This window comes from Athene noctua, chromosome 25 (assembly GCF_965140245.1).
Source record: "Athene noctua chromosome 25, bAthNoc1.hap1.1, whole genome shotgun sequence".
Classification (NCBI taxonomy): domain Eukaryota; kingdom Metazoa; phylum Chordata; class Aves; order Strigiformes; family Strigidae; genus Athene; species Athene noctua.
In genome coordinates, this window is record NC_134061.1 from 4,185,787 (window position 1) to 4,204,631 (window position 18,845).

The 18,845-nt window shown below is 43.8% G+C and overlaps 1 protein-coding gene across 2 annotated transcripts in view; it reads right to left on the reverse strand.

Moving 5' to 3' along the window:
- TLK2 (tousled like kinase 2) overlaps positions 1–18,442 on the reverse strand; it is a 44,391-nt gene extending 25,949 nt beyond the window's left edge. The window contains exons 1-7 of one of the 2 annotated variants that reach the window (XM_074926434.1): positions 17,910–18,442; positions 15,692–15,780; positions 13,791–13,856; positions 6,955–7,026; positions 4,388–4,457; positions 3,294–3,337; positions 2,096–2,191 (exon numbers count right to left, since the gene is read on the reverse strand). In XM_074926434.1, coding sequence (XP_074782535.1) covers positions 2,096–2,191; positions 3,294–3,337; positions 4,388–4,457; positions 6,955–7,026; positions 13,791–13,856; positions 15,692–15,772 — 429 coding nt within the window. In that variant the 5' untranslated portion in view covers positions 15,773–15,780; positions 17,910–18,442. The remainder of the gene's footprint in view (positions 1–2,095; positions 2,192–3,293; positions 3,338–4,387; positions 4,458–6,954; positions 7,027–13,790; positions 13,857–15,691; positions 15,781–17,909) is intronic. The other variant, XM_074926435.1, reaches the window with a different exon arrangement.
- Positions 18,443–18,845: the final 403 nt, after the last annotated feature.

Genomic DNA, 18,845 nt, shown 5'->3' on the forward strand with positions numbered 1-18,845 from the left:
TTTTAAAGATGAATTACATCTCTTAAAGGCCAGCTCCTTTCTCCTGCAGTAGACTCATTTTCCAACTGTGATACAGGAACCAGGTTCAATAAGAACAAGAATCATCTGAGCTACATTGATTACAGCTCTCAGAATCTCATTGCTCTCGCTTTAAAAGTCAGCTCATCACTGCTAAAACTTGGCAGTCTGGGTAATAGTCACCTAAGTCCTTCCAAGCTGTCACATAGGAAGTAAACAGTTTCAGGCTTCGGTTTTTCTTAAAAACCTAAATTGCAACCTGAAGCATATTTTGTGGCTAACATTACAAATGTCAAGAGTGTGCTTTCTTCCCCAAAAGAATGCTTGTATGTGAGAGCAACCTCACAAGAATGTGAAGACCTGCAGCTCATTCTTCTGATCAAAGGAGAAGCAAGGCAATTCAAAGCAGTCAAGAGATTTGAAGACAAGAAGTAACATCCTGAAGCCATTACAATTCCTCCCCAAGTTCTGATTGCAGAAAACTTCCAGTAGAGCATAGATTAATTCACAGATTTGGAGGAGGTTTGTCTCATTGTGAGAGACATTTTAACACTCTGCTCTCTTCCTAGACCATACAGACATCTGTAATGGGCAAGATACTCAATCTTCTCCAATTTTCATTCATCCTCCCATTTCTGGGGGCTTAGCTCAAACCATTGATTCTGACAGATCTTGCAAATGCACATAATATTTTGTTGCGAACAAGCAAACATCACAGGTTTAGCTGCAGGAGTAAAGAACAGAAGAAACACAAAGAGCACCCGCATAAGGACAGACACAAACTGGCCTAGCTGGAACTAACTGTAACATCAGTGCTCACCACATGAGAAATGCTCTGTTCAAACTTTTACCAACTTGATACATACAAGTGTAGAAGAAGAAAATCAAAGGAAGAATCCACTTGTCACGTTATAAACACCTGTAGGGTCTCTCATCTGCTGGAATAAAGAACTATCCCTAATACCTCACACATGTGCAATATTCAGATATGTTATTTCTTCCATTAACTTCTCTTTAAAGAGATGTATTAATGAATTAATATGAGATAGGAAGAAGGGTCATTCAATCAACAAGATATATTTTAATTTTTAGAAACATAAAAATATCTAGAAGCATATGTGAAGCTCTCCCTTAAAGCAGCATTACAAAACTTCCGAAATATAGCAGCACATATTGAATTCTAAGCAGAGCATTCAGTGTTGGGATTGAGTTCAATAAACGTTCATGAACTCTGCAAAGGTCTCTGCAGAATAATGTAATCGGTAAAGACTCTGCGTTTTGCTTTGGAAATATTAACCCCTCCCACAATGCTCCATACTTCTGTGGCACTCAACAAATGCTGAAAAGTTTTAAAGAGGGGCCCAGGCAATAGTCAAAACTACAGACACCAGAGCCTCTGAATATTGCTTTGCTAGTTAAAAGAAATTTCTTTAGCTGCTCTGTGCTAAAATGGCTTAAAAATACCGGTTATTTCTCCACATTCAGATCTTGCAGAAACGCTGCAACAGCAAGATGGAACTACATAACAAAAAAATAGCAACAAATGTGCATGTATATGCATTTCTTCACAAGCTTTTGCTAATGCTCCTTACAAGCTACATGGAGGTAAAGAGAAGTGAAAAACCTTCCCAATATAATTATGGTATGCACGGTTTTCAGTATACCCAAAAGGTCCAATCAAGATGGGAATATCACTGTACTAGTGCTATACAAGCACACGACATACTCCCAACTCGACGGAGAAGCTCATGAAGATAGCTAATATGTCAGTTCCAGCTTTTCAGGACAACAATCTATCTATAATCACACAGCTTGTTAAAAATATTCACTTTGCATGCTTTGAACTCAGATATTTGTATCAGTTACAACTGGACTAGCCACTGTTACAGGGTTCTAGACACCTGGCTCTGCTGCAAGAACCCAGTTTCAGATTTAGAGAACTGAACAGAGAATAAGCCAAATCACTCACCGAGAGACACTTCTTTCCTTGTTCAGAACGTTTTATTACCTGTCTGAAGCATGGCCACCAACCTAATCAGTGCCAACCCACCAGCTCTGTCCCAGGGAGAACACTTACCGGCAAGGGGTTGGATAAGGAATGCTGCGGTGATGATCTGGCGACGGGCGGCACACTTCTACCGGGACTGGTTCCTGGGCCACTTCCCCCAGCAAACTGGCCAAAGGAACAGAGTTGATCATCAGTACTTCCACAGGGATATTATATTTACACAAGTTTAACCGAGACAGAAGAAACACATTAATCTTCAAAACGAAGCCTTATAGGCTCTAAGGACTCGTTTAAACAAACTGATGATGATCTAAGACAAAAACCTTACATTTTCATGCACTGTTCTCAAAAACAACAGCAAAAGGAAGTACTTCAGGCAAATGTTCACATGCACACTGAGTACATTTTTCATTTTAACACAAAAAGATATAAACCTGTACACTTGAATACACATGTCATTTACTGGATAAAATTAAAAAGGCTATTTCCTATGAGGAGGTGTGTCTCTCTGCACCACACAAGTGGTAAGAAATGTGCACCTCCACTAAGGCATCTGTGCCAGTCACTGTTGAAGACAGGACAGGTAAGCAGCTGGGCAACTGGTCTAATTGGTAGAGAGATTCCTATGTTCCTGCACCACACATTGTACCATACTTAGAAAAAACTTTAGCCAAGAAAAAAGTGCTAATAAGCATTTAATTTCTGACTCTAGGTTAATTCAGTAAAATAGAGAACAAATGTTAAGAGAAAACCTAGAGCTCTGGACTGTGCAGACCTAGAAAAAAATTCAGAGACTATGCAGTAAAAAGAATACTGATTTTTACAATGTCCATCATTGTTTTGGGGAGGGGTCTCCATCTCCCCAGTGGTGCCAGCCTCCCACGGCAAGCTTTTCTAAAGAGGGAACCTTGTAAACAACTTCCTACTCAAATCAGCAGGACTTGGCAGGTAGGATACTTTGCAGCACTGGACCTGTATCAAAATAGGTTTGCACACAAGGAGATACCCTCCAATGTGGATGCTCTCTTCAAAATTTGCTTTGTCAACTGTGCAAAGAAATGTTAATTTAAAAAAACAACTTCCAAAAACCTCATATCCTCTACCTAATCAGATTTGAGCATATCAGATTAACATTGTCAATCAATGACCCCGAGCTATTATTTAACGTGATGGATCCTGTAACAGAAGTCATATTACTGACTTTCATCTACAGATTTTGCAAAATGTGAATTCATGCAGATTTCTCAGAGAACGTAATGATGCTTACCTCAAAATAATCACTAATTTTATGTCCTCTAGGAGTGCCTTTTCCTAAAAGGAAAACAAAGGATGAAAATAAGAGTTGATATTTTTAAGTACATAAGTCATGACGGCGCTCAGAAAAACTACTCCTATTTTGACACTCCTTTCCCTGTAGAAAGGTGCAACACCTATCACAACAAAAGCTGCTGCGAAACAAAAGACTGCCCCAGGGTTACAGCTCTTGTGTTGTGTTGGGAGGGTTTACAGTTGACAATTCAATTAACTCTCAATTCCAAACATGTCAAATCCAATCAAACAGCATTTGCACTTGCTAAAGTACTTAGAAAACACTAAACGTCATTGAATGTTGCATAGATTCTCCAAAATTTCCTTCAAGATAAGGACAGAGCAAAGGGTACTTTTACTTCTCCGCCTTCGGGTAAATGACTGCATATCAGATCGCTCAAGCACTCCTATAAGAGTTAGAGACACAATTAGTGGTGGTTTAATACCAGCTCATTAAAAAACTTAACCCTTTTTTCTTATCATCAAAGCAGTTCTGTCAACACAATCCTCGTTACTTTCTTGTTGAAGAACAAAAGAAATTGAAACCTGCCTCTATGCCCATTTGCTAGAAAAACTGAACTTGGACTTGAATACGCTGGGTTTTTCTTAGTGCTCTGAGACAGTACTGCCTGCTTTATACTTGAGCACAGCTTGTTCTCTATTTGTTATGGTGAGAACTTACTCTAACAAGGCAGGCATACATCTCAAAAACGCAAGGAAGAGAGTACAGCCTGTATTTTCAAGTCTGGCTGCTGTATATGTAGTGACGTGGGACCAAAACAACACTTCAGAGAAGCCATATTAAGCCTTTGGGCAGTCTGGCCTATAAAAATGCAATAGTTTGTATGAATAAGCTGAAGATGAGTATTTTTCTGCCAATGAGGAAAACTAGGCTCCCAGAAGAGAACTACACCGTCCTGGAGTAGTTTATAACAAGCTGCCTGACACACCCTTGAGAAGAACCATTAGTTTCCTAGGACACTGACTGTGCAAAACGTGCACAAAATACCAACCGTGCAGAAATCCCGCAGCAGGGTCAGGAGAATGAATTACCTTGACTGGTCTCATATGCTTCTGCTTTCCTTTTTCTATTCCGCTGGTCATTCTGTTTTTTCTCAGGAGTCTGTTAAACAATACTTGAAAATTAACATTTCTGCAGTTATTCCAAGATTTAAAGAAAATGCCAAAACACAATAATCTGTTCCGTATCCCCAGTGGCCATTTCACTTCTCTGGTACATTTGTTTCTACTGCTGGTACTTAAAGAAACAACTGCTCTCAAATAGCTGCTACCTTCGGATATATGTACTGCAGAGGGGAGAGAACAGGGTTAGGAATGAGGTTAATTTTTTTCTATTTCAGCTGCAGCAAGGCAGCCTCAACTGCCCAGTTACCTCACATGGTTAGCAGAACTAGTTCAAACACTTACAAAAATCTGTGTAAACCATCTCACAGTGATTGCAGTACTGGTACAAGAGGAGCAACAAAAGGAGGTTTGAGTACAGGCATATAAATTTGCAGTCCAGTGGCTACTCACAGTCTACCAGGACAATTCACCTTGCCAGCAGCTAATGCTTCTTCCCAAAGCCCTTTGCAGATGGCTACAAGAACTATCCTGTCCACTGGCACACAACTGCAACCTCACACCAAACAAGGCAGAGCTCCCCAAGATGGCAGCCAGGAGAAAGCTGCCACAGAGGCAGAAATTCATCTGGACGTATCTCTCAGTAAAGTCAAGGCCTGATTGCATCTGCCATTTCTGTGAGCCACCAGAGACCTGTGGGGCAGCTCACCAGTGGACAGCAGTATATTTCTGCACAGGCACAATACAGAGCACAAGTGGAAGGCTCGAAGTCTCCAGAAGCATCAGACCCATCTGCCTGTGCAAGGCTGGCAAACCTAGGCACACAGGGGTGGAGAAGACCCTGGCATGGTGCTTCCCCTGTCACCAGGGTCACCTCTGTGGCCAAGCCTGCTGAAAACATTAGGAAGCACTACACTAGAAGCAGCTTACTGAGGTTGCTGGAATGAAAGATACCTTGTCATTTCCATCACCAACGTCATTTTAAAAACATCTCTTATCCCAAAGGGTCCCAAATAATTTCCGAGCTATATGCTTTACAATCACCACTAAACTATAGCCTGGGGGCAGGAAGAAAACCACAGCGTGCAAAACACAAGTCTGGGGAAGGGAAAGCCATGGCCAGAAAGTTTGTGGTAAACCTAAGTTGCATGCTCTCTGGAAACCAAAGTCCAAAGTACCCTGTTTAAAGATCTTTGCCAAAGACTTGCACACAGCAAGCACAGAAATCAATCTACCTCCTTTAATAGGATAAAAAGGATAAAGCTGACACAGCCAGAATCTAAACCTGGCTGTGTCCCCAGTGGATGCTGGACATCTACGGTCCCATGTTACCAGCTGGGCGGTCACCGACATGTTATTGTTTTGGTGAGAGGACGGAGGGGATGTTAAGACAAAGGTGGCTATTGTGTCTGCAAAGTACTTGTTAGAATGAGGGGACTGAAAACTCCATAACTATCTTGAGACTTGTTGCACCAGCTCCTGTATGTGTAAAAGTCAGTGACATAGCCTCCTCACTGCGTAGTGAAGTGCAACTCATGAACAGCGTTGGCATGACTGTAACACCACAGGCTCCATTACAGCCTCCATGGAACTGCAAGCATATTAATGAGATGCAGTTTGAGTTGTTTTTCCCTTCAAGTAGTTACGTAACAAAAATTACACACAACATTATCTGGTACAGACTGAAAATCTACCAAGGAATGCTAGATTTGATTATGTCAGCTTGGTCAATGTAAATCACTCCATAGAAGTTCATAAAAACCCCAAGTAAAATAAGAATGAATACTCAGTTTTCCACTATTAACTATACTTACTTGTATGGAGTTCAAGACACTGTGTTCTTGAAAGACTTAGCTTCACCAGACACCTCGTATCAGTACTGCCACATAACAGCGGGAAATATGATCCAAAACTTACCTGATAACCACGTGGAAAGGTCTTTAAACGCATAAGAAAATGCATTTAAATTTGAGATTTTACTTTATTGATGTGAAATTTTAAAGTAAAAATGTAACTCTACAATTCATTTTGCTGCTCTAGCAAGTGTTTTGAAATAGTTAATCCTAAAGCAGAGAGATTAAACAGGGACAAAGCATCAATTTTCACCTCTCCACACTTCCACAGAGCGATTCATAAAAATGCTCCGCTTCGTACAGACTTCTGCAAATTCACATATTTGATAGGTAAGGCAAACTTTTCCGTTAATGCTCTCTGACTTTCAGTTTGGCCAAAACTGCATCCAAAACCAGCAAACAAATCATAAGGCAGCTGAAAATTTCATAAGCTGAGCTTTACGAACGCTGTGTTTTTGGGGTTGGGTAAAATCTGCCTGCTATGGTGGGAAGTTTCAAGGAGGACTGTGGCACAGCATGGTCCAAAGACTGTAGGCTTAAGATCCAGACTAAATACTTCCACTAGTCCCCTTCACACCCCGAACAAAGAACACAGCTGCTCACTCTCACACAATTCCTTCTGTGTTTTGAGTTTAGTCATGTCCACCTTAAACCCGATTACCATGAGGATTTGTGCCTGCTTACCTCCAATTCTTTATCACTCAGAGAACCCACGCTGCACAAGCTCTGGTTGGAAGACTCACTATTTAATGGACCCTAGTGAAAAACAAGCAAAGACTGTTAGAAACAACTTCCATACAAGGCAGACACGTCCTATCAAACATTGCATCTCTGGGCTAACTACGCTGCTCTAAGTCACGAGGATACAGCAGCAACACGGGTCAAATACCTGGACACATGATGGGGCATTAAAAAACTTCAGAAGTTGTTTGGAGCAAGATGGAAGTTGGACTGCCAGTTGGACAGTCTTTTCTCAGTATACTGATCCAGCCTTTGCAATGATATTTCTGCATCAATTTATATCCTGACTGCTGTATTTGATCACATCCACAAAACAGCCAAGGCAGTATACATAAAAGTCTAAGACAACTGGTTTGAGAAACAAAACTTCTGATTTCTTGAGTAGCAGTAGTTCCAAGCTCAGCTCTTCAGGCAAGCATCTGCTTGACCCTGGGCTAAGAATTCAGAGGCATCTTCCATCTGGCAAGGCAGCTATTACTTTCACCAGATGCTGGCAGTACCACTGATTTTTCTTTACATGCGTAATTTTTATGCTTTTTTTAAACACTAAGAAAGTGAACAAGTAGAAGTTGTGCTAACGGCAGTACAACTGGCACCCATAAGACAATCTCTCCCATCAGGCTACTTTACAGACCCATGGCTGACCTGCCAACAGAGCAGTTGCTTCTACCAGGCTAACACACAAATTCAAGAGGCTGGAATAGATTTACTGAAATAGTATCCAAGTACCTAAAAGAGTCTGCCTGCACCTTTGCAGGCTCTACTGGATATCTAAAAATGCAGATGTGTATCCAAGAAGTTTTCAGAATTTTAAAAATCTATTATCAAAATTGGTTTTAAAAGGAAAAGTGAATCATGCAAAGTCACTGTGTTTTAGCCTAGTGCTCTGACACAAAAGTATCCTCCTACAGATCTAACTTAAGAAATCTAGACGAATTTGACAAAGATATAAAAACAAGATTCACAATTACTGATGGAATGTATTAACAGGAAGAATGACATGATAAAGCCACCTCTCCATTAATAACTTGTGAGCATCTTTTCCCAAAGATTCATTCTATTTTAGCATTCTTATTTTTGCAGTAACCACTTCCCACCAATCAATCTTTCCTCAAGGCAAAGCCACTTCTCATTATATACTTGAGCAGAAGACTTATGGGAGGGGTGGGGGAGAAGCCTTAACATCACACAGAAATCTCCCAGCAGATTATTTTTGAGGAGAGCAGTTCTCCCTTCCCCAATTATGAGACAAACATGACCATCACATTAAACCTGTGACGCAACTGCCTATTACTAACCCCCATTTCCAAGCAGACATCCACAGAAAGTAAAATTTCTGTTTACTTTCTGTATTATACTGTGAATATTAACTACCAACTTTGTTTCTCCCAGAAGGACACACTTAGTTGCTTCAACAACAACAAAAAAACCCAACCAAACAACACTTGAACAGCTCAAGAAACTACACATTTAGCACTCTTAAAAGCAAATTACTTTTAAGAAAAATTGCAGATTTATACTCTTTAAGCCCTACCATTACCTCTTCAACTCATCACACAAATAGCTCAAGACCAGAAAGGTATTTTACCTCATCCCTTCAGCAATACAAAAGCTTAAAATTTAGTTGTTTTTTAAACAAAGAAGCCTCACCACCTAATGTGATGGTTCACATATCTCACGGGTACAACTCTTGGTTATTCCAGTGATTTATTCCCTGGCCAACAGGACTTAACAGAAGGGCCAACACTAACCTTAGCTACACTCATGTGAAGGCCTCATTGATATAAAAAAAAATAAAATGTATCTTACAACAAGTGACAACAGAAAGTTAAACTTTTCATCCATATAAAAAGCTTGTTTATAAACTGCACCAATGCCGTCCTCTAAAATCCTTCACTTCCTCTCCTGAACTCAAACTCTACCAGCACATCCAAAACATTAGCCTTCTGTGAAAGCTTTAGTAGGTGCGGGAGCATCTAAACAAATTAGCATTTGCTGGTCTCAGATGGACAGGCTGAAGTTCTGACATAATAAAGATGAAAGTGAAAGCTGTTTTCACATTTGCTTAAATCTTGCTGCCTCCATTTTGCACATGGACAGCAAGTGACAGGAGCAGCTGCTCCCAAAATGCCACATTTGAGCTTTTCAGCAACACTGTGGTTGAAAGAGTATGCCAGTGGCTTACGAAGGGCCAGTGTTTCAGCAGCAGACCTGTACTCTAGGGTCACCTGGAGAAATTAACTGATAGTTAGAAATGATCCCAAGGATTATTATTTTTTTTCAGAAATAAGTTTATCCTCTCCAGTACAAAAAATCCACTCAGTTTGCAACTGAATGTGATGTTCTGGAATGCAAGCAGCTGGAAAAACATCTAATACAAAATCCACAATGTTTTTCTTATTTCTAGTACCACAACTACCTGTACTGAGTGGGAAATTTACAGCTCTAGCAGTTGGAATCAAACCCATTTTTGCATCAACAAAAGAGCAGTGCAGTTCTGATCACAGATTCCTGAAGAGCAAAAAAACCTTATTTTTCCTTTACTTTAAAATTTCCTCTGGAAACTACACTGACAAAATCGTAAAACTCAATGCAGTACTAGAAAGGGCAGAAAGGAACTAACTACTTAGTTATGGAACCTGAAAAGAACGGCTTGTCAGATGTCTGTAAGTATCCAGCAGGTTCACAGTTATGTGTATTGGTAACTGTGAAAAAATGTGGAATTAATTCTTTGCAGGCAAATTTTGACCCATTTACACTGCATGAGCTTTCCTTTCCCTTGATGATCTTCTAGAGGGCCTTCCACCGACACTTCTCTTACAGCGAAGTACAAGGCCTACCCTACAGGCATGGAGCTGATGCATCTTGTTCATGTCAAAGTTGGCAAAAAAGTCTTGTTTTGAGGTATTCCGACTATGGAAACACAAACTGTTCATTAGAACATGCTGTACTCAAAGCAATAAAGATGCAATACCTAGGATGTTTAAGGAACATGGTCTAGACCTCAGCTGCACCTCTTCTCACATAGTTATGCAAGAGAAAGAAAAAGCAAGTTTTCCTCATCATCCAGCTAGATGCCCAGTTTCACACACAACCTCATGTTATCAACTGCTTATAGCAACAGGTTTAGACAATGGGTATGAGAAACTATACATCTGAGCATCTCCCCCCTCAACTAGCAGCCAGTGTGTGTATAAAAAACCCCTTTCAAATTTATGTTTTATCATTCCTGACTGTTTATATTTAACTCTGACATTGGATAAATGTTCAGTACTTAATTTAGCATACCATTGTAAGTGGTCATGACACAAAAGGAATTAAAGGAACAAACCTGAATTTTGGAAAAAGACAACCAAGCAATGGCAAAGAACACTAACATCAAAATATTGCTGCGGAAGTAGCAGTAGGGAATAATAAGCATGCAATAGTTTACACAGGAAGAGCTTATAAATTTTGTTCCTGAAGAAGTCATCTGCACTGGCATCTGGCTTTTCTAGCACAGACTACTTTGGGATAATACTGCACCTCTCTGATACCACTTACAGCCCACTCATCCACTGTACCCTGTCAAGAGAATCGATGATGGGGCTCAGCAAAAAATCAAAATATGTGGGTCATCTGAAATAAGCTAATAGTTTCTATAGTGTTTACCCAAATGACAAGCACAAGAACAGCACACACTTCCTCCTCCGCAAGGAATTTCTTTCTGAGATAAGCTGGCATGCTCTTTTCCCTTGTGATTCACCTATCAACTGCTGCTTCTAAGTCCCTGACCTACCTATGCACAACAAAACCTCCATGTTGAGAAGTGGATGCAACAGTAGCATGCGCTTTCAAAACTCCTACTCAAAAGGCAAGAATTTAAAATCTGTCCACTCACACAAGCTGGTTAGTCATTTCTCCCTTTGCAAGAGCCCTGGAAAGGCCACAAATGAGACACAATGGCTGAAATTTCAATAGAAGCAACTTAGGCTGATAATAGCTCTCCCCGGATCTTCCATAACAGAGCTGGCCTGACTCAGAGCGCCTTTACCTATCTCCTCTTCTAGTCCATCTACTGCCTCGCATGACTTGTGCACTTCCTCAGCATCTCCAAGCTCCCCAAAATGATCCCCCAGGCCTGTCCACAACTCTTATGTTGGGCAGTCTCCATTTTGTGCTCTCCAACTCCCCATATTGAAAGACAGCTCTAGGAATTCGAGCTGCCTAACCAGAGTCTCCAATGTGGACTTACAGCAACATGCATTGCAAAATCCTCCTGCTAACTAAATGGCGGAGAGACGTGCTTCATTACCTCAAGGCAAGGTAACCCAAGTTCTTCCAAATTCCGTAGCAAATCAAGAGATTTCAAAGGGAAAAAGTCAATCCTTAGTTCCATTAAAAGTTAGTGCTGGCTCCACACAGGCTTACACCAAAGTGAAATGGTTGAATGGTTTACCAGTTACTCTGGCCCAGTGCTACTGTATAAAACAGGCTTAATTAACATATTCTTATTTCAAGCAGCACGTAAGTATGAGAATTACAGCCTGCTTCTTAATTGGGCTTTTAGAAAAGCTTGGTATTTTAGCCAATAATGAAATTCCTGAATCACCTAGGTTTTTCTGCTATGAGAAGTTAATCTACTATCAGATGTTCACAGGTAACCTCCACTGTATCAGATGGGTAAGCAGATTTGCAACAGGATTTTCTCGGCTTCCATTATTCCTTGAGGGTTCTCTCAGGTTCAAAAAATAGTGTTTTTATTTTACTGATGGCAAACTGGACAGAAAGGTCATGCAAATCACCCTAACAACCCTCAGTTCAGAGGCAGAAACAGAGTTGAGATCCGACAACTATTTCTGGGCTCTAGTAGCCAGACAACACGTTTGAAATAAGCAACGTTGCACACGGAAGCATCCAAACAATTTTCAAGTATCTGGCATAAAGTCCTGGCACGTTCTGTGGTAGCTGATAAAGTCAATTCTAAGTTTCAAACCTCATATTAACTAGTTCTTGCAGTGGCATGTGACACCTGTTAAGGACCATCACTATGCAGCATCACTTCCCTCCAAGGAAGACATGATTATTCTCACACATGAATTCTCAACTGGGTAACTTTGCTGCTAAAAATGTTGCTAAGCAGACCAATACAACTGGTAGTTACTGAACTGACTAAGACTGCTAGAGGGTAAAAACCAAAATAATACATGTAAACACTGCTGATTTTTTAGAAGCGATTTTCTTTTTGGAGGCAGATGTTCTGCAGCACTCTTCAGGTGGTTTTCACTCCCCTCTTTACAATAACTCAAAGAAGGAGGAAAGGGAGCACTAGCTACCACCAAGACCAATATTTCTTCAATTCTACCACAATCATCTGGATCTACAAGATTTCCACAGCACAACAGAGAAGGTTACTCTCTCTGGAAATACTTCAGTCTTTTTAGTTTAGCTATAATAAAGCGGTGCACACAACTTAATTTGAAGATCTTTTAAAGACCAAACTTGTGGAAGATACAGGTGCTGCTGTGATGATCCACCCTGGTTAAGCCTGAGACAAGCTGTGTGCAAATACAGAGTCACCCATCACAATTAGCTATTTGAATTCTTATCCAGGAAAAGTCTGTGGAAATTACACAAATCCTTTGGAGTTAACCCAGCTGATATCTTAAAGGCAGCACCCTTGAGATGAGAACAGACAAAATTAAACAATGCTATCTCGAGAAACAAACTACTTTTTGTCTTCTGTACCTACTGACCCAAGGAAGATGTCTGAGATGACTAGTCAGAATGCCTCAAGTGAATGCGCTTAGATTTCCCCTAGTAAGTAAACATAAACAGGAGCTAACTAAGCAGGAATACCGGTAGGTGTCAGATAGTCATGTGTTAATTCAAGGCCTTGCTTTGTGAATTTGGAGAAGAATGGCACTTTACCATATGGCAAGAACAGACATCTAAAGCATCACTGGCTTTTTGAAACTATCTAGTGACCTGGATGAACCACATGAGTATAACAGTTGCCTAGAAACATTCCTTGCTCAGAGATTTGGTTCCATGTATTAACTCTGAGCTTCTAGAGAAATACATTCTCCAGCTAAGTGAGATAATTCATCACAGACTTGCAACAGAATTTTGAGGCATTTGGGACTGCAAACGACCTCGGTCATTGGGTTGTGCCTTCAGCTACCACAGGAGGTGACAGCACACAGCTGTTTCCAAAACAGTTTAGGATTTCTGTCCTCTACTACTGTTACTGGAAAGCTCTTCCAAAATCCCATGACTCTGACGGCTAGAAGCCTTTTTCTAGTTTCCAGCCGAAAAATTTATACTAGATCAGCTTAGTCTCATTCATTTCTCAGAAACACATATAGTTGTTCTTTACTTGCAAACACGGAGGGAAAGTGGGCTTTAAAGCTGCAGTTGTATTAAAGATGTAAACTGGTGCATTAGTTTTATGTAGGTCCAAAATATACCTTTTATTTTTAAACATTAAAGAAACCTAACCAAACACACTAAGTGATACACCCAGTCTGGGGAAGGCAGGAAGCTCAGTTACAACTGCCTGCAGCCTTCGCCCAATCGGAGAGCATCTAAGATGACATTTCTTCCTTTTATGCAATAAACAGCAACAGAATACCTTCTATCCCAGGAGGATGTGCCAGTCCCGGTCCCACTAGATGGCACTAACTTACTCCACGTAGCTTTCCTTAAACATTTAATTGGAGAGAGCTAAAAATCTTAGTTGAATCATACAAATTGTATCACAGCTTTCCCAATATATTCCCTTTAAGACAATGACCTACCAATGCCAGTGCGGAGCATGACGGACGGAGACTTGGGGGGGTAGGGAGGGAATTTGAAGCACCAACCTGGGAGGGAATGTAGTATCTGAGATTAATATTGCAACCAAGACTTGCTGCAACATAGTAGAGTCATGCTAATTCATATCAATGGTTGGCTGATCTATCGCAAATTAGCAAGTATGCAAGTAAATAAATATATATTCTTTGAAATAAGTGTAATGCACTTTAACAGTTCACTGACTAGTACAAAGTAAAACACTACGCTGCATAACAACAGGTAAAAATAAAACTCAGTAACAGAACAGCTTTGCTCAAAGCGAAGTCTCCAAGAAATGAGGCTTTTTTACTTGGATATGTTTTAGAAACAAAACCGATATTCAATATTCACCCATACAGAGAAAGGGCATGTATTTTCTGCTCCAAACATATTGAAAACATAATTAAGACTTGCTTTCCTGTATCTTGTAAAGGTTATTCCTTTAAAAGGAATAGTTCCTAACATTCTTTGTGAGCACTGAGTATGTTGGCACTGTTTTAAAGCAACGACAGCATCTATGCTTCTAAGTCTCAGCTATTCTAGAAAGTTATTTAGCTTTATCTATACTGGTACAGCTAAAGATGTTGAAGTGACATACATGGGGGGAAGAGGCAAGAAACAGATGAAAAAGTACATAAAAATGTAACATTGTATAAAACAAAGTCTTTCAAGATCATAAATACATTATATACCTTAAACTATGATGATAATAAAAGTCGTAAGATTTAAAAAAAGTATTGAGTGGAGGAAAAGATAAAAAAAACCCCACACTCTTAATTTCGGTTACTGAAGTGTTACCCCTTAACAACTTCTAATCTTCCTCATTACACTACCTTAAAGTTGAACATTTTACTTACTCATGCTTCCTTCCAAGAGTCAACCTTGTTTGAGTCCCGACTGAAGTACAGATCAGAAAGAAATGTATGAACTCAAACAAAATCCTTTTTCAAGTTCTGATTTGCTTTGAATTTTTCTAAGAAATACAGCATCTACAACGTTTCTTCTCAAAATAATTCTAGGTTTCTGAATATTACCTAGCAGTGATATGCTGTTTTACCATCTACCTTGGTGTGGTCCAAAACTCAGTATCCTCTCCTCAAAAGTAAACTCCTTCTCACTGACCTAGTTTAAGATGAGTTCTGTCACCATTTCATTGCTCAGAGAGACTATCAATTAACACTACCAACAACATCTAGAGAACTAAGAGCTTAATGCTAGCATATCAAGCAACCACACGGTATTATTTAAGTGCCTTACTCAAGAAAGGCAGCTACCAAACAGTTAGGAAGTTGTACGTGAGGACAAAGATGGGATTTTACTAGCAGGTTGTGGATCACAGATACAGGAGAGCTTACCTTCAAAAACTTTTTCTGTGTGTCCTATGCAACTGAGTACACCATTTTAGCACACTGCACCCACAAAGAACTGAACAAATTCCTGAATGGATTGTCTGGTTACAAGCTATTAAAAACATTAAACTTGAAACTGTATCTAACAAGTGGCCAAATTCAGTTCTCAAATGCATTCTTGGAAAAAAAAAAGGAAGAGACACATGAGATTTCCCGCTTCCAAAGACAAAGTTGTCATGGGGTTTTTTGGGGTGTACAAGCTGCCTGAAGATGTAGCAACTCCTAAGAACTTAATTAGAGCCCAAAATCTTCTGTATAGCAAAACATCTGCTCATAGAGATCCCATTTTCATTCCTCTTAAACATACTTCAGGCAAATTAGTGGTCAAAACACAATTACTGATAGAAAACATTTTGCTAGCAAAGCAAAATTATCAATGTAGAAATTAAAAAAAAAAAAGTGCAGTGCAGGATGGATAAGCAGTCATGCCTGTTACCAAAGGTACTTGTACTCACCTTAGCAACCCCGACTCCAGTGAACCTGGCCTCCAGTAGTTCCTGCCTTCGTGGGTCCAGGCTATGCAATTCTTCCATCATTTCTGCTGCTATGGGAGAACAACACTCAGATTATGCAATGCAAGAAGAGGAGAGAGATTTTAATATTCCGTGCCACTGACGAGACTCAATAGTGCCGTTTGGCAGCATAACCATGTAGAAAGCATCTTCTTGCAAGAGAAATGCAAGATTACCATGCAGTAATAACATGACTTTGCCACCATATTACTGTATTTAAACCACAACCCTGCTGGAGAGTTTCCTCTTCTATCTGTTGTGCCAGCCATTTCAAGATCTCTAAATCCAAGAAACCAATTATGTCACATTCTCCCACTGGATGCTTTATTAAAAGGAAAACATGGGACCAGAGTGTTATGACTAAAACCCTCAGAGCTTTTCATCCGTGCTGCATGACTACTAGAAAAAAAAGCAACATTCTTTACCCCATAATTTATTTTTGGCCAATCCTGGAAATACTAGATCTCCCCGAACTCCAGATTTCACTGACAACAGCTTTGGTTCTTCCAAGCACAGAAAGGGACTATAAGAAGAAAATGACGCTCGTTTAAACCTTTTACTTCATAAAGTAAAGCATCAAATACCTCTAGTGTAACAGTTGCTTCAATATATTTGATGTACCTGGGGTACCTCTTGGCAATCTAACACAACGGATGCCATCATTTGAAGGGTTAAAAAAAACCCCAAACCCCTGCATAGTTGTGTAAACAGGTTAAAAATCAGGAAATACACAATTTGAATACCGAACTGTGAAAAAAATGGGACAAATTTCAATGTTCATTATAACTGTGAATCACATCTTCCCAACTGCACCAATCAAGTTCATTTCCAGAAATGTCTGTTCCAGTTTCATTTTCTGGACTAAGGTAGAAAAAAAAAAAAAAAAGAAAAAAAAAGAGACAGAAGAAAGATTTGCTGTATAAAGAGCATATGCGATGAGGAAAGTTCTTGAAGGGCAGCAAGTGCCCTCTAGAATAGGCAGTATACAATTGTTCCTTTTATTAACTGTCCATTTTGTCCCTGCCATTTCCTCCAAACGCTGCAGATCTAAGTTACAGGGGGCAAAGTGAATCCATCCGGGGGCATTCACAACTGCTCTCCCAAATCAGTAACAAGCCTCGAAAACTAATGGGATACTAAATGTGGTTATTAGAGAACCCTATTTCTGCTATGGGCTTCAAAACCCCGACAAAGCTATCAGCCTAGTTTTGAAAACAGGAAATCTGTGCACCGAGGAAAATGACAGACGAGCCATGAAGGCAAAGATGTTAAAGTCCTCCCAGGTCTCTCCCCCATTACGGGGCACAGGGCGACCATCCGGGAGGGAATCGCATCCCCACGCCGGGATGCTGGTCTGGGGAAGGGGCTGCCACAAGTTCCCGAGCCATCCCTGCCCCCCCCCCCCCCCCCGCACCCCACCGCAGGGCCGAGCTCCCCCCCGGGCCTGCCCCGGCCCCCCCTCCATCCCTCCCAGCAGGGGATGGCACTCCCTCCCTGCCCTCCCCGACTCCTTCGCGGGGTGATTTTCAGCACCTCTCTCCCATCCTCCCTCCCCACTCGGGAAACAGAGGCACGCGTTTGAAAATAAGCCGGTGAGTGAGCAGCCTTGCCCCGCTGCCAGCTGCTGCACCGCCTCGGCCTGCCTCCTCCTCCTCCTCCCCGGCACCCCAGGCAGCACCGCCTCAACTCCCAGGCCGGGGATTCACAGGCCGTACCCACCCCTGCACCTCCCCCGCCGGCCCGGGGCCTCCGCGCTCCCTCGGGCCCGGCCGAACCCCCCCCCGCACCCCCCTCCCCTCCGCTCTTACCCCCCGCCCGCCGGGCCGGGCCGCGCTGCGCGCCCGCGGGGCCTGCGCCGTGCCCCGGCGAGGCGGGTACCCGCGGCCCAGGCCTCGCTCCCGCCGCCTCGGGGCACAGGCCTCGGGCCCTTCCGCCGTGACCCCGGCCCGGCCGCAGCCAGCGGCGGGGAGTCTCCACCAGCCTCCGCCCCCCGCCTCCTCCGCGGCCCGGGGTCGCTGCCCGGCTCCCCCCCCCCCTCGCCCGCCCCCCAACCCCGCCCGCCCCCGCCCCGGCCCCACCGCCCCCAGGGCGGCCTCGGGCCGGGCGCCGGCAGGCGAGGGGGGGTCCCCGCGCTTCCCCCGCCGCCCCCGGGCTCTCTCACCTGGCGCTGCCGCCGCTGCTGCTCCTGCCGCCGCCCCGCCGCTCCTCTCCCCTCCTGCCCGGGCCGAGCGCTCCCCGGGCACCGCTCGGATCCCGCCGCCGCCGGGGGCAGGAGCAGGAGGAGGAGGAGGAGGGAGGGAGGGAACCTGCTGCGGCGGCGGCAGCGGCGGCACGGGCGGGAGGGGGAGGCCAGGGGCGGCTCCGCGGCCTCTCGTGAGCCAGGCGCCGCCGCCGCTGCGGGCACCCGGGCTCCACGCGGGGGAGAAGGGCGGAGGGGAGGGGGGCGGCGGCAGCGGGGGGGGGTGGGAGTGGGGGGGAAGGTGGGGGCTCGCCCCTCGCCGGCTGCGGGGCGGGGAAGGAGACGGGGCGGGTGTGGGGGAGTGAGAAGGGATGGATAGGCCGCGGATCCCCGGCCTCGCGTAAGAAACCTCGCGCGGCCGGGGTGCGCGCAGGCCGGCGGCAACCGCAAGGCCTCGCGGCGGGACAAAGGCCCGAGGGAGGGTTCGGCGGGCGGCAGCGCCCGGGCAGGTGGAGGGGGGGGGGGGGGGGGGGGGGGGGAACGGGGCTGCGGGGACCCCTCCGCTTCCCGGGGGTTTGGAGGCGGAGGGGGGGGGGGGGGGGCGCGGCGGGGCGCGGGCAGGTGCCGGGGCCGGTGCTCGCCCCCTCCCCGCGGCGCTGGGCCCGGCCCGGCCCGGCTCGATTGGTGCACACACACACTAGTGAAAGCGCGCGGCGTCTCGCGAGATTTGCACGGCGGCGAGAGGGCGGGGGAGGGGCGGGGAGGGCAGGTCAGCGCGGGGGGGGAGAGGAGGGGGGCAGGTCAGCGGGGGCGGGGCTTAGGGAGGGGCGGGGCCCGCTCGGAGGGAGGGGCGGGGGGGGGAGCAGGTCCGAGGTGGGGTCAGTGGGCCCTGGGGGTCAGGGCAGGCCTGGGGGGGGC